This window comes from Syngnathus floridae, chromosome 13 (assembly GCF_059516105.1).
Source record: "Syngnathus floridae isolate MCC-2025c chromosome 13, RoL_Sflo_1.0, whole genome shotgun sequence".
NCBI lineage: Eukaryota > Metazoa > Chordata > Actinopteri > Syngnathiformes > Syngnathidae > Syngnathus > Syngnathus floridae.
Genome location: NC_142425.1, coordinates 4,944,360 through 4,960,491, shown reverse-complemented (window position 1 = coordinate 4,960,491; position 16,132 = coordinate 4,944,360). Strand labels below are relative to the sequence as shown.

The 16,132-nt window shown below is 44.7% G+C and overlaps 1 protein-coding gene across 1 annotated transcript; it reads right to left on the bottom strand.

The window, feature by feature from the left end:
- Positions 1 to 12,964: 12,964 nt before the first annotated feature.
- On the bottom strand, positions 12,965 to 15,881 carry LOC148388254 (heparan sulfate 2-O-sulfotransferase 1-like). The gene is made up of 7 exons (XM_088394978.1): positions 15,318 to 15,881; positions 14,949 to 15,196; positions 14,765 to 14,850; positions 14,557 to 14,695; positions 14,385 to 14,482; positions 14,026 to 14,183; positions 12,965 to 13,932 (listed from the first exon to the last, which is right to left on the bottom strand). Exons 1-7 carry the CDS (start codon positions 15,439 to 15,441, stop codon positions 13,706 to 13,708), a joined length of 1,080 nt encoding a protein of 359 aa, XP_088251104.1. The 5' UTR covers positions 15,442 to 15,881; the 3' UTR covers positions 12,965 to 13,705.
- Positions 15,882 to 16,132: the final 251 nt, after the last annotated feature.

The following is a 16,132-nucleotide window of genomic DNA, read 5'->3' as shown; positions in this document are numbered from 1 at the left end:
GTGTTGCTGTGTGGTGGGATGGGACCCTCAGAAAATTGATCATCTCCTTTCTCTTCTGAGATCTTTGAGTTCCATGGTACTTTTTTCCCCCCAAGCTGCACGACGAAACAGACAAAGGCCCCGCCAAACAATATGGCCTAGCCGGCCTCAGATGTTTGGATGCTCCCCACAGGGCTGATCTCACCCACGTGAAAAGAAACCGCGGTGCTTCGTAATGAAGACACTTGTCCTGCCGGGTGGGAGGAAGGAAGAAAGAAAGAAAGAAAGAGAGAAAGAGAATTTATGGTGATGGCGCGCTTCACACTGGAGTTGACATGCTAAGTAATGCTAACTTCAACAAAGTGAGATTGAAGCTCACTGATGGAATGCTCAACAGTCACCCAGAAGACTTGAGATAATTCAAGATATTGTTTTCTTTATTCACTCTTTTGTCTGAATGATAAACACAGTTTGTTAGCTTAGCATCAAATACAACTACAGAGTAAAAAAGGCGCTTCAATCCCTCAACTGATCTGAATGAAGAAAAGAGATGATCAATTTTCAGAGAGGGGATGCCCACCCTTCTGCAAACACAGATCTCCCTGACCCCACCGCCTTCACTCTCCTCTCCCTCCCACCCTTGCAGCGACGTGCCGTAATTATTCCGTTAAAAAAAAGAAGAAGGCCACTCAGAGTAATTCCTCTCTGCTCTGTGTTATGAGAAGCTCATTAAAAGCGGCTCGGAACAAACACAAAGCTTTTCCCTGCGAGCCCCCCCTGCTCCTCTTTTCAGACTCATCTCGTAATTTCCCTCTGTTTTAATCATTGAAATCAATTAATCATCGCACAGTGGAAAAAATATTCCGCACCATCTTTCTGCCGTGTTTTTGTTTCGGCTGATGAGATTGTCAAGAGAGCTCCGGAGCAAAGTGGGCTCGCGTCGCCCGCTTGCCAAAGGGGAAATCAGCTCGGCGCAGCGGCGTCTCCTCGGAGCTCCAGGAATAATAAAACAATTAAAGTGGAGGAAAAGATTGTCTTTATACATCTGATGTCTTTCCGATGAGGCCGGGGGCATCTCATAATGAACACATTTTGTCATGGAAAACCCACCTGGCACATTCAAAGTCCCCCGATAACTTTTCTTCCAGGCGTGACTCACTTTTTGACTCATTTTGTTCACTCAAGTAAAAACTTCCCTAAAACCAGGCCAGAACTAGCAGCCAAACCAGTCTCAAAAACACCTCCACTGGTCCTCTTTCAGAAACTATTAATTGAACCAAAGCTGGAATAAGCACCTGAACCAGTGTTTTTTCTTTCCTCATTGAACTAGTCTTATTTTTCCCTAAAACCAACCCTTGAACTAGTCTTCTCTCAAATCAACATCTGAACCAAGTCTTCTTACCTTGAACTAGACGAGTATCAAAGGCTAAACTAGTCTTCTTAGCCTAAAACCCACACCTGTTGTCTAGAGACAACTGGTTCTGGTTTGCTTTTAGGGAAGTCTGGTTCGGACATTAGTTTGAGAAAAGTCAACTGGCTTAGGTCTTGATTTTAGGGAATTCCAGGACTGGTCAAGAACAAATGTCAAGACTTGAGGTCGCCTTGTGACGCCTTCCAAAGCTGCCATCTCAACGCTAATCAAAGTGTAGCGAACGTCCCCGTAAGTAACGGAAGGCAGCCAGTCGACCCCCCTTTAAGCGCTTTAATCGACGGATAATTAATTCCACACACTATTGCCGACTCCCCGTATGCGCGTAGGTACAAACACACAAACAGCCGCTAACGACGCGGCCTTAATGAAACGTTGTGAATCCTTAACGAGTCCCGAAGCCTGGTGATGAATTTCATAATTATTCAGCCCCCGCACGAGCCGCGCGGGAAAGCCATCAGTCAAGGCAAATGAGTTGGCATCCATTAAGGGTTTGCGATGTCTTGTCGGGACGTTGCCTTTATTAGCTCCTTACAAGCATTGCCATAATTGAGAGCATATTTCATTTGTCTCCCAGTTCACTTTACTAAATGACTGCTCGTTTTTTTTCCCCTTTTTTATTTATTTATTTACAACAGGCCGCGAGCTGCTTCCTCAAGCACTGAGCCAAACTCCACCAACTTTAGCCATCTTGCGAGATAATTAAGGGACGCAAGATCATTCAGTATATTTTGTCAGGATCATGTGCGTCTTAACCAAAACAACAAATCTAGCCGATCATTCGATTGAATCATCGACAGGATAATCTGGTCTAAAAACACAACTATGCAGAAGTGACAAACAGTTAGTGTGATGAAACTTTGTACAATGTGGTTAGAATGGAAAAAGTTGTGGTTAGCGTGAAAAAACTTCGTATGACATAGTTAGCTTGAAGGAACTGTGAACGATGTGGTTAGCATGAAGAAACTTGGTATGACAAGGTTAGCGTCAAGACACGTATGGTTTGTTTAGCATGAGGAAACTTCGTACGCCATAATTAGCATCCAGAAACCTTGTGTTTCGCATGAAGAAGCTTTGTACGATGCGGTTAAGCGAGAAGCTAACTTTTTCAGTCCCGCTCCGCCTGCATCACCGCCATGTTTTTCTGTAATTCCCGACTGCTCGCGGTCCTTATTAGACGTTAATAAATAAGTAATTGAAACTCCAGACAGCCCAACAAAGAAATAAGTAAGAGAGAGTGAGAGAAAATGTCAGCCTTCCTTATCATCATTGAGACTTGATTGCTGTGGGATTAGAATGCAATCAGCATGGCGTCACTATGGCGACCACTGCTTTTAACTCTTTATCATTGCTGCACATCTTAATTTAACTTGGAACACTTGGGATCACTTTAGATGGGAAATTGACCAAAAAAATGAAGAAGGAAAGCGAGGGGAGGGGAAGGGGGGTGAGGGGAGAACAGACATTCTTGTTCTTTGTGTTCTATTTCAATTTAATTTGTCTTTCAGGCTGAGAAAATCAATTTATCAAGACGTGTGTGGGAAAGTGGTGGGGGAAGACTAATCTTGTCAAAATGAATGCTTGACACATTATTTGGACATCTGTGTTAGTCTCCCCCCCCACACACACACACTCCCACCTCCGCTCGCCCAACCCATTTCAGGAACTTATCTTCTGTTATTTACAGCAAAACTCGCCAGGTTGTGATTTTCTGTACTGTGGTAAAAACAAGTAAGATTTATTTTCAGGTGGCAAAATATTGTCACAGAATCTACAAATTTATAGTATTGTAGCCTCTTTTATTGAGACAATGACCGTTTACCGTCAGCCATAAACACGGCCAAATAGCCCATCAAACTGGTTGCACACTCAAGCAACTGCCACGGAAGGAAGGAGGTGGTTTTGTGTGTAGGTGGAAGTTCTACCGCAAACACAGATTCAAATCCAATCACAAGTCGAACAGTAGCTGCCACATTTGTGGTTGGCAGTCAGTGGGAGTGGAAAGATAAGACGGGCGGCCATGTCTGACCACCAGCTTTGGTTCCTGATCATTTAGCCAAACTAGGACTAAACACAACATTAAAAAAAGTGGAATCAAAACTGGCATGGGATGGTATCTTGTGGCATGTTTCTGTTTCAACTATTCAGAAGTTTAAGAGGAGGAAAGACACCAAAATATTGCACATAAAAATGCCAGAAATAACGCTAAATGGACTAGCATTCTAGCTAGCTTGTTAATTTGTGTTTTGACAAAATGGCAGAATTTAAACGTGTGCAAATAACATGTCACACGCAAATAGTCACTGTCAGAGCTATTTTTTGGGAATAACGGCAATATCACACTCAAGATTGTGATATATCATCACCACTGCGATTATCTACAAGTAAACTACAATCAGATGGATTTGTTTTCAACTTTGGATGTGCTCTGCCGGTTCATTCACATACACAAACAGGAAGACAGCACATTTGTGTTCATCACGTGGAGCATTGTCATCCGATGTTTCCACCACGTTAGCACTTAGCTCATACAAACAAACCACCTCCAGCCGGGTCCCGAGTCGGCTGTCGGCAGAAATCCATAATCCGCGGCCGCAATTTAATGGCTGTTTTAATGAAAGCGAGCGTTTGGGGAGATAAGAGCGACGGGCCCACTGTACGCCAATGTGCCAAATGGAAATAAGTGCAAGTGGCAAGGTCACTAATCAATAGCCAGTTAATTAATGAGGACTGCGCCACAGTATGGATTTGCAAATGCCGACCTTTTTTTTTCTCTTTTGCTTCAATCGTTGAACGACGTCAGCGTGTGAAAAAAAAGAAAAAACCACTCCAATGCTGATTCACCTTGAATGTCTCATTTGAGTCAAGGCAGGAAATATTTAGCGTCAATGACCAACCTGCCTAAAAAAACATCAGGGGAAGGAAAAGTTTGTCCAAGAGCAGTGGAAAATGTAAATGAAATTTTGTTGTTGTAGCGCACAAAGCAACAAAATTAATTTTCCAGATTCAACCCGCCCAAAGAACAACAAAATACGATGACTGCTAGCTGGTGTCTTTGCGGCTTGCTAGGCTACCATCCACCATCCAAGACATCTAAAAACTTTGACGATAATATGAGCTACAGTACATTTCTGTAAAAACATCCTCGATAATTTAGCGTCTGATCAAGCTAATATCCAGAACGTATAGTATCGCGGGTTTAAAAAAAAAAGCATTTCAAAAAGTTAGTGCGAGATGACGCAGAATCCATGCAGCTGAAGGAGAAGATAAAAAAAAAAAAAAAAAAAAAAGCAGTAGAAATTAAGTCGTGATTACAATTACAGGACATGACACTTAGCTGATTTGAAACCAAATTTGACAAAGGCCGTCAATGGCGTCAATGGCGCCTCGCTCGCCAGATCCCCAATCAAAAGTTTGCCGGGTATAATTTGACGCAATCACATTTCTCCACAGTCATCCAGCGCAATCAGGTAATCAGAGGGAAGCATTAACAAGACAAATGGAGTTGGAAAAAGTGGGTGCGCTCTGTTTGCTGGAACTTCCAACTGAGAAGCCCCCCCACCCCCCGATCCCGGACCCCCCGCCCCTTCGCCTGATTACCCCTATCACCCTCATACGGCGCCGCCCCACCGCCGCCATGTTGGCTGCTGATTGACTTGTGCGTAAAAAGTCGGCAGGTAAATTATTACTCTTTGGGGCCATTGGTGTCAAGTGATTAGTTGGCGCTGTTTCTGACAAAACCTCGTTGGCTCGTTACGAGCGGTTCGCCACCTCTACCTTGACGTCTGATTGACTCGCTTGCTTCCGGACAACACGGCGAAGCTTATTTTACGTCGAATAGCCAAGTGGCGCTGTTTAACTACTTGGAATATCAGATGATATCCCTTCTCACGTGAACGACAAACACTTTGGAGTTTCCTCAACAGCAAAACGATTTAACTGACAGAAATAATTGTAAACAATTAAATAATAATCGTTTAAGTGACAGGTGTTAGTGAGTGAGCAAACTGACAGAAAACGTTTTACGCCCTAATCTCAGGAGGCCTTCTCCTAGGTTGGTAGGGGACACCCTCTCAATGCTCACTCTAGATTTTCTTTAATTCTCAAATTAAAAAAAAAAAAAAAAAAAAGAAGAGGAGGAGGACGTGAGTACAACAAAGGCGGCGAGCAAAGCGTAATGGGCTCTCTGTTTGGCTGTGGGGCTCTTTACAGCCATTCTAATTAAGGCCATCCAGAAACAAAGAAGCTGGATTGAGGCACTTTCTCATCAGAGTCTCTCCATGAGCCTCTTTTGTCATGAACACACAGCCAATTACAAAGCTCCACAATGGGTGAGCGGGGAGGTGCCGAGTGTGTGTGGCGTGTGTGTGTGTGTGTGTGTGTGTGTGTGCGTGTGTGTGTGTGTTAGGGGGGATGCTGAAGGAGCCCCCGTCAAGACTGCACAGATCGAAAACCTCCAAAAGACTCCCGTGACTTTGTAGTAAACACTTAAATACTCCCCAAAACGTTCCCACATTCATTTCAAAGACAACTTTTTGACTCACTCGTCAATGATAGGTACGAAAACATGCTAGGTTAATCAAATCTTATCGTAAACATCGAAGAATTTGGTGTAGCTAAATATTTGGCTTCTGAAAAGTTCTATAGGAACCTTTTATTTCAACTATAACGCTCGCTATGCTAACACTAGCCACAAGAGGACTGTTTCCTCAATTAGACTTTTTAATTATGATGACGAAACTATTGGAAGCGGGGCTTGTAGACCCAACACGAAACCCTCCAGAGATGTGCCATTGATGACACAATTAGCAGCCAAAGTCAACGCACTGTTGGCGGCACCTTGATTCTGTACCCAAACCTCAAAAACAACCTTGGAGCCAAAGTCAAGACAAGCACTTCTTTCATTTCCTCTGCACCCCCGGGCCGTCGTAATCCCCCGCAAAAAACGTGTCGCGCGGGCGGTCCGAGCAAACACAGATGGGCTCGACGCTCCCCGTCGATGTTGACATTCGGCCGCCGACACGCAAGGAGAGGAAACAAAGTTATCGCCGCCTAAAGTCTGACAAATGAACGAGCGCAAACTAGTCGTTCTTGGAGACATTTGCAAGTCCAAAACAAGGCAACAATTTTGATTATAAATCACAAAATGTAGGCATAGACAACGGCATCGAGCGATTGTGGACGTTCCCCCGAGCATGAAGGCCTAACTACCCGCGGACAAGCGTGGCTTCATCAATCTTGTCAAAATGGCGCGGCGGGACGGTGACGGCGGGGCGGGAGGACGCTTGCCCCGACAGTCACGGTCGGGCGGCTCAATCTGTCAATCAGACACCAGATTTACCAACGCAAAGCTCGGCTGCGTTTATGAAATACGGTGACAGTATGCCGTCACGGTCACGAGAGAAGACAGCAAAAATTGACAACAGAGAAACAAGTGAACAGGGAAACAACAATCAAAGACTGTGATGCATTCACGAATCGTGGGAAATATGACTACTGTCTACAAAATGACCAAACTCAGTTACAAATCCTGCTCGTCTTTTACCCGCACGTTGTCTACCTGTTTGCGGACAAGAGAGTAGCGACTCGTTTGAGCTGGACTGGGAAGAAAACAAGACTTTCTTTCATAAATAAAGAAACACGAGATGGCGGCTAATGTGGTGCAAATGTGCGACGTTAGTCGAGGGAAGAGGCAGGCCTTTGTTGGCCGCTTCCTGGCTGACAGGAAGCGAGGGACGCGCTCACGTTTTTGATCACGGCCCGCTGACGGACGAAAATGGGGGATCACAGAAGATCATAGTGGCGCTCGATGACAACAGGCCAATTTGGATGTCCCGGCGCTTCTGCTCGCGAGCCAAAATCTGTCTGAGAATCCTGGGAACGTTGCGAAGCCGCACGCGTGTTCCCACTGGCTCAAAAGCAGCATAGACGAAAGAAAACAGGAATTTGGGCAGGCAAAAACAAAAGATGACTATTCTTGCAATAATAATCCCACCCATTTAAAATAGAGCTTTACGTCTATAGTCGTCAATGGTAGTGAATGAGTTACTCTTACGTAGAAAACCTTTTTTTTTCAGAAAAAATACAGCTATTGTCACGGTCTGCAAAATACTGACATTAGTAACGTGAACAATTTCTGTCAGGTAATTTCGGATGCCGTGCGACCAGACCAGAAAAACAAGACATTCCAAAGTGTCCGTTTCAGCGGCAGATTAGCCGGCCAAAAGTAAAACAACGGCCAGCGTGCTAACAAAAGCGTTCTCGCCCGCCCGCTCATGCCTTTAAGCAGGCACATCTGCAAGTCATCCACGGCTCCAGGTGGGACGCGTCGGCCCGCTCGCTACACTGCACACTTTGCAGCGTTAATGCATGGCAAACACGCTGTGGCCTTTGAGGTGCACGGCTAGTGTTTCCCCCGACGTTATTGAATTAAACAATCGAAAGCCGGCTCCGTGTTTTGCTTTGCTTTTCATTACGAGACGTTACCTTGCCGACGTGCAAGTCCTCCTCCTGCTCCACCTCCTCCTCTTTTGCTTTTTCTGAGAAGTCATCATGGCAAGTATTTTCTTCCTACAGTATGGAAAATGGATTGAGGAGAAATGCAGTTAGTTTAGTTTGAACATTTTTTGTCATATTAAAAGTTTTTATATAAAATTCTTGAAATACTGTGTAGTAATTATATTTCAAGAATATAGTTGCATTTTTTCCAAAATTAAAAATAAAACAGTTTTTGGAGAAACTAAAGTACAGTAATCCCTCGTTTATCACGGATAATCGGTTCCAAAAACCACCCGCGATCAGTGAAATCCGCGAAGTACGGTCACCAACAAGAGGCAGGCTAACGCGTTAGCGTAAAGATGCTAATTCGCAATCGTGCTAACACGCGAAAACGGACTTCTAAAGGAATGTAAACGAACATTTGGAGCAATACTACATTGTCCTAAAGGTTAGACACATGTTTCCTCAATTTAGAAGTTTTATTTTGACTTTTAAATTGTTTTTTAATTTGGAAAAAAAATCCGCGATGTAGTGAAGCCGCGATAAACGAAACGCGACGCAGCGAGGGATCACTGTAATATTGTCTTTATTCCCATAATATTACTCTTTCTCTGTAAAAAAAAAGAGAGTTTTATGGTAATATTAACTGTTTAAAAAAAATCTGACTCCATTATGATAATATTCTACCTTTTTAGAATAAAATTGTACTTCCAGGGACAAAAAAGTGGCATAATATTACAAAATTAAAGTCACATTTTCCATCATATAACATCAGTTTCCCTCAATATACATTCAATGACCAAAACATTAGGTACACCTTCACAATCTAACAAAATTGATAAAGCGGGATCATGGAAATCCCTCCGACCGATGGAGTAGGCGGCCAAATCAACGATCAGCCTCCATTACAAAACAAAAAAATCTGCTTATGCGCATCACGTATTTCATATCGGGCAGATTATTATTCCAATTTATCTCCAAGGATTGGCTCCATCGCCACGGAATGGATTCAAAATCTGAAAGGAGGGTGCGACCATGCTCTAAATTTATTGATGATACCGAAAAATTGCCACTTTGTGTCGTCCTTGAAGAAAAAGTCAGCTTTTAAAAAAGTTCCACAGCTGACGTTTCACTCACGCTCTCATGTTCAAACCAGTTAGTGACAACAAAAAACAAAAAAAACCACAAAAACTTTTGTGCTGAAACTGAGGTCCTAGCAAAACTCGTTTTTGTGTGTTCACACACAGGATTCCACCAGGGAATTACTGGAGGGGAGAAAAAAAATCCTGATTAAAAAAGAAAAGAAAGTAGGAGGAAATCCAGAGTGGGGATATCGTAATGAGTTCCACCTGTTTCCTTGAAGCCGGCTCCAGTTTCCCTGTACAAACGCATGCAGATTAGCCATCAAAGACCCTCGCCGCCGCCGCCACCACCACTCAATGGGCCCTTTGTTGGCCGCTGTCAGGAGGGAGGAGGCGTGGTGGGCCGCACCAGAGGAGGAAACACAAACAGGCCGCGTGGAAGCGCACTTACAGTGCAGGCAGGACTCAGCAAGTCTGACAAGTCATGACACGAAAAGTCAACCGAGTGGCCACGATGAGGTCATGTTGAACATTGCAAGGTTGTCAAAGGCCAAGCATGCCTGAGTGAAATCAAACTCCAAGAAGAAATTTTGGATGAATTCTATTCCTTGTTCTTTAAATGATTAAATGCAAATGTGTTGGAATGAAAAATTAACGACGACTGAACTGGCCTAAGGCAGCTTTTCTCTCCCATGTCACAAAAAAGAGACGACAGATGGATGACATGAAACGGCAAAGTTTTTTTTCTGCCTACGTGAAGTTTAGCGAACATGACGAGGACTGGCCCCGTTCTCGCCACTGCGACAAGTTCCTGATTAGATGATTAGTAGAATCATTTAAGGTCGCCACAGAGGAAGGACACCGGCGCTCTGCGGTGTCATGGAATGCATCTCGCCAAGAGTACCAAGGAGGCTGAGAGCGGGAGAGCCCATTCGGTATTCAGGCGCTAATTAGAAAAATTAGATCTATGAAAGGCGGCGAGTGATCAAGGCCTTCAGCCTGCGCTTGTGTCGTTCCGCAGCGGCACAAAGAGCAGGCAACAATGAGGCGGAATGGAGGAGAAGGGACGGCGGGGGGATAGCAGATAAATAATTTAATCCATTATCTGCTCTGCAAAGCTCATCAGCACCGACACACAATGGATTCAATTGCTGATTCTCCGCCAGCCTCCAGCAGGACGAGCAAATGGGGAGGGGGGGGACAACAGAATAGCAGAAGAGCAGCAGCAGTGTTGGGTGTCTTCTTCCGCCAAGGTCAAACGACAATAGAGCAATCTAATTAAGAGTTTCCCGCACGGGGTCAGCCTCGCCGCACAGGCTCGTATTGTCCATTAGCTATTACATCATGTCCCGCCTGTCAGGGAATGACAGATGCTTATTAAATGCCCCCCCCCACCACCACCCTTTTTCCTCCGCCGCGTTAATTGATAAGTGTTTCCGTAAAGTCGTTCGGTTTGTATACGCCAACGTTTCTTTTGCTGCGAACCGACGCGGTAAAATGAGAAATAGAAATCGAAATACAGTCGAGTTATTACCAGATTGGTTGCTTTGTAACAAGGCAACTTGCTAAAAAGCGAGGTTGTTAACTAGCTGCCAGCTTGGTTGCAAAGTAAGTCGGCTCGCCACCATGTTAATGACATAGCTTCCTGACAAGCTAGCTACCAGGACTTAGCTAACTAGAAACGAAGTGATATCGGATATGAGTCGCTTGAACATCCAAAATGGGAACTATGACGTTAGCAGATAATCAAATGATTAGTCTACTGATGCTAGCATTTAGCTCAGTACTGCTTAAGTGCAGCCTTAGCATAGGCAGCCATTAATCCTATTGGGGGCCTTTAATGTGCATCAGACCAGAAGGCAAGTATCCATTAAGGGATGAATTTGGCCCAGCTTTATGATGGCGTCCATCATCTTTTTCCCCCCTCCCCGGCTCCATCCATCATCTGCACCGAGGCTTTCTTGGCCCGCTGCCTCCGACACGCCGGCTTCCATTTTGCCTCCCGTTCGGATGCATTTGCATAAAACACGAGTCGTACACGCCACCCGGCGACCTATCCAGCGACCGGTCGGCGGTCCCCTTTGGCCACGCGGGGGCCCGACAAGCTGTCTCGGATCTGCTCTGTTTGCTTTATGGAGCAAGAAAAGCTCGCAGTGTGAAGACTGCACACAGAGGACCAAAAAAAAAAAAAAGAGATTTTTTTTTTTTCATTTTAAATGAGGCATTAAATTCCATGAAATATATTGTAAGGACTATTGGATCACACTCAATTATCCTGTATAATCACTTATACACATTTATGTAACATTGAGATATGACGTTGATGACAGTCACCAAGACAAGAGAAGCCATCTGAACACTCTGAGACCATGACGGATTATAGAATAAAACAACTGCGTCAATGTTTGCGGTGTCACAAAAGTGAATATTGGCATAACCCTAACCCTTTCTTTCTGGGAAAAACATCTGAGTTTTGTCAAACTTTGTCCTACTGCTGATTACTAAATAATGGAGATGGATGGAATAAAACTTTTTTCTTGATTGTGGAAGGGAGTCTACTCTTTCACTTGTTAGATTTGGTGTAAACGTAATTGTAGAACATTTTGTGGGTCCTGTAAAATGTCTGGCGCTCCGCGGATTTTTCTTTGCTGAAAATGGCTGGCAAAGAATGAGTTTATAAAAAATGAACACTATTTGGCAAATTGGACCTATATGCACGAACAGAGCTAAAATGTCTTAAAATCAAATGTCACAAAATGTTCCTGGTATGAAAGTGCGACTTAAAGTAATCCAGATAGCGTGTGTTGACAAAAAAAAAAAGGTCCTTAAAGTGAGATAAAGCGTAATGGAGCCATTGTGCTCATGTTGGAGAGTTTCGTCATTATTTTATATATTTTTTTTCAGTCTGGTCACAGAACATTCTCCCAATTCTACGCCAGTGGTATCATTACACGCAAAGCGGCGGAACAAATTGTCCGAGACCAAGTGAGAGTATTTACGTCCAAGTGAGCCTAATGGCGTCATTTGTGGCGCTGATGCTAATGCGGCCATTAGCGTGTTCCATTGGGCTGAGCTCAGGTGCATTCGGGGAACTCGCTGAACCTTTGGGGGCCACAGTGAAGAGCAACTCTATAGGCAGAAGCATGTCGACCTCTAGTGGCCAAAAATAAAACAGCTTTTTTTTTTTAACAATGATGAACATTGCGAAATTACGTGAACACATTGGGGTGTCCATTACTGCGAAATTAATTTCAAATACGTTGCCCAGTCACTTCTTCAGTATACAACAAAAACCGCTGTACCCATACTTTTGCAGGGAAATGTAGCCGTCAACTTATTGACTGACGTGCATGAAGGGAAAAAAAAATATTTGGCCTTATTTTAATGCAAGCAAAAAGCAGCTTGTTGTTGACCGAAGTAGCCTTGAAACAGCGATTGAATTGGCTGCAAATGTTTTGTTCTTAATTAACCTTCAAGCTCCTCAGCCACAATCAATGAAGTTTTCCCCTCTAATTGAGATATAGTAATTATCAGACTGTATTCATCTGCTTAATGAAACACTGTTCCAATGCGCCTGTGGCAAAAAGCTTAATTGAGGTCCCCCCCCACCCCGATATAGGCCGAACTTTCCCTTTTCAGGGTGTGTGTGTATGTGTGTGTCTGCAGCCTCAAAGTGGTGAACGGGCGCCACGGACCGCCGGAGCGTGAAACTCACTGAGCGGACATCTCACTGTGGATCATCCTTCCTATGAGATGCATTTGAGGGTTCTTGCTGGTCAAGTGCACCCTGATGACTGACATGCAGACATTATTGTGTGACACTCTTGAGGCGTGAGGAGGGACAAAATGAAATGAAAAGCAGTATTAGGCCAGATCGAAGGGGGGAGAAAACAACGAGACTTGCCATATAAACCTGAAGAATGTCACAATCCTATTCCTGAAATAATCGGAGTAATAAAAACATCAAGGACAAGAATTGAAGGTAGGTGTTTATGTCTGAAACGCACGTGGACAAGGAGAAATACAAAAAAAAAAGCGATTGTTTTGAGTGCCAATGCAAAAGAAAAGATTTGAAGGTATGTGTTTATGTCTGAAACGCACGTGGACGAGGAGAAATACAAAAAAGAAAACAAAAAGTGATTGTTTTGAGTGCCAACGCAAGAGAAAACTGTGCTAATATTATTAATCCCCATAAAAGGCACATTCAGTTCTACAAGCTCGCAGTTCGCCATCATCGGTGACGCTTAGACAAAAGTATTGGGACACAGACCCCCCCCCAATCATTCAAAAACGACGGCAAAGGTTTCAGTCGATTAAAACGTGTCAGGTCGGGTGCCAGATATCATCTAGCAAAGCCCGTGACAATGCCACGTCTGCAATTGCTGTCCCAATACCTCTGCCCACACGTCACAAAGTTGTGCAAGTGACCCACTGGAACATCTATGTAGTTTTATGTGAAATTGCTGGACTGACAAGCAGTTAGTACACAGTCCCACCACTGTCTTTGAAATCTTGCTGTAAACAAGCTCGAGAAATGTCGCGTACAAAACCAATCCTCATCGGTTTGGTGAGCTCAGCAGTCAATTGAAAGGTGCTCGTTGACTCAAAAGTTGCTTTTCAGTCCAGATTGAGCCCATCGTAAAAAACCCACCACCACTATTACCTGTTAAAAGTCCTGGAATCCAGCATGTGCGTCTGGATTCGCCCCTGTGTTTTCTCAGGCGGCTTTGGGGTAAATCTTCTCGTAGAAGAAGCTCTGCGGCAGCACGAGGAGCTCACCGTCCTTCTCTCGGACAGCGTGCGCCCGCACAAACTGGAACTGCTCCAGCGCAAACTCGTAGAACTCGTTCTCGATCTTCCAGATCTTGGACTGCTGGAGTTTTGTGATGGTCTCCTGATTGGGCAGCTTCTTCTCGGTGGTCTTGCGCAGGTGCGACTTCTTGCCTGGGACGACAACAGGGTGTTGACAACCTTCACTTGACAGACCATCTACGACCGTGACGTGCAACCGAAGTGGAAGATGTACTATCTTAGTACCCGACTTGTAGAGGTCGGTGGCGCCCTTGAAGAAGCGCGGCAGCGTGGCCTCCAGGATCATGATGAAGTCCTCCAGCTCCTCTGTCACGCCCACCAGCAGGTACTCGTTGACCAGGTTGTACTTGGCCTGTTCGAGCGCCCAGCGGCTGCCCACATTCCTGCAGAGTACAAGCGGACTTTGTGTGCTTGTTTACGTAATACTGCCCCCAAGTGGCCAAAATGAACATAACGGAAGAGGAAAAAAATTGTCCCAAATTGTTTATTCTACATCGTATTTGATGATGTCATAACCGTATGTTTTTAAACAGTACAATCTTCTATAGAGTTATCAGAAAGCAAAATTGCAAACGTGTGTTTACCAGCACTCTGAATGATGTCCACAGAAGAAGGGAATCTGCAGCCAGAGTTTCTCAGGAGCGCAGTCAGGGCCACTGGACGACACACACTCGTCGAAAGTCTGAGAAAGGCAGAGGGGAAAAATAAATGTGTGATGTGGGTTTCATGTTAGTTTCACACGAGCCGGAAGAGCACCTTCTTGTCGCCTTGTTTCCTTCGCCGCAGGCCGGGCCTGTAGTCGTCTCCGAAGCGCAGGAAGTAGTAGTAGGACACCAGGCGCTCGATGGGATCTCGCACCACGTTGATGTAGAGGGGCTTTCCCTTGACACTGTACCTAAGTACAAAGAGCCTTGCTAGCATGCCAAGTGTGAGCAAAATGCGTGGAGAAGGCTGCGGCTCTCACTTGGAGAAATCCAGGTAGGCCACGTGGCCGTGGTAGAAACCGGGCTTCATCCCTCGCCAGGACGTCACGTTGTGAACAAAGCGCATCTGTGTTCAAACAGTTTTCCAACATAAAACGTTACAGTTATTTTTTTTTTTACGATGGCAACAGTTTGAAAAAATGCGTGAAAAGCATTAGGTCAGACCTGGTCCTGCAGGGACATGACAGGGTTGTTCTTGGTGGTGTTGATGTGCAGCACGTGGAAGTGGTTCTTGGTGCACAGGTCATACGCAATGTTGGTGAAGGAAGTGCTAGCCGTCTTGGGCACTCGGTTGTAGATGATCACCACATCCTCGACATTCTCGTGCTCCTCCTCCGAGAGGCCACGACCACTGTCTTCGCCGTTACGCTGCTGCTCCACCGCAGAAAGCTCGCGTCTGACCATGGCGCGCTCTGGCCCATAAACAACATATTAAACCTCAAAGTTTAAAATCTACTTGGGCAGTGATTTCCTAACTCTAATATGTTTACGTCATGCAATGTTTGATTGACCCACTTTGACAAAACATCTCACCTAGTTTGGCTCTGGACTCTTCCAGTCTTTGGATCTGGTTCTCAATGAAGAGCATGGTAACGGCGAATGTCAGCACGACCAAAAGCTGCAACTTGGGCGGCATCATGATCCTGAAGAGCCCCATCAAGCACCCACGACGAGCATCACCACCGCCCGGGGCGAGGATGGGAAGGAGCCCCCCAGGTAGGTCAGCTCCGTTGCAGCCGATTATGTCTCTCTCGCCTACGCACGCACCGTCGCTGCTTGCTGACGTAGTTCAAACTAAAAGGATTCTGCCCCCAGAATCTTAGATTAAACTGTAACCGCTATACGCAGTTACTTGATGCGCGTTCAATGCTTCATGCTACTCGTGTTAGCGTCAACTTCCCAACTAAGCTCACATTTCTTCTGACAAACGGCAACTTTTGAACGCGATCGGAATCTCACCGTGTACATACGTTAGCCGTTAAATGTAGAGTTGAAACAAATGTGAAGAAAATACAGTAAAACGCGAAAGTAAACTGTTCGGATTTTGTGTCTTATCTGCTGGATAGCTCTTGAAAAAAAAAAACGAGTGAGACGTCATTTCCGCACATTTCTTCCTCGTTTAATTAGAGGTAGACGATCCGGTGTCGGAGCGCCAGTGCGCCACACACTGGAGCTAAAACGCAGAATTATCTGAAACTTGCATTCTTTTACCTTTAGCATAATTAGATTATGTTTTAAGTTTCTCAATTTGAAAATCCAATATGTAATGAAATGTAAGTGTGATAGTAATGAAGCACAAATAACTTGTTACTGTTCTCCATCAGCGTTTTATTGGTATCTGCATTTTA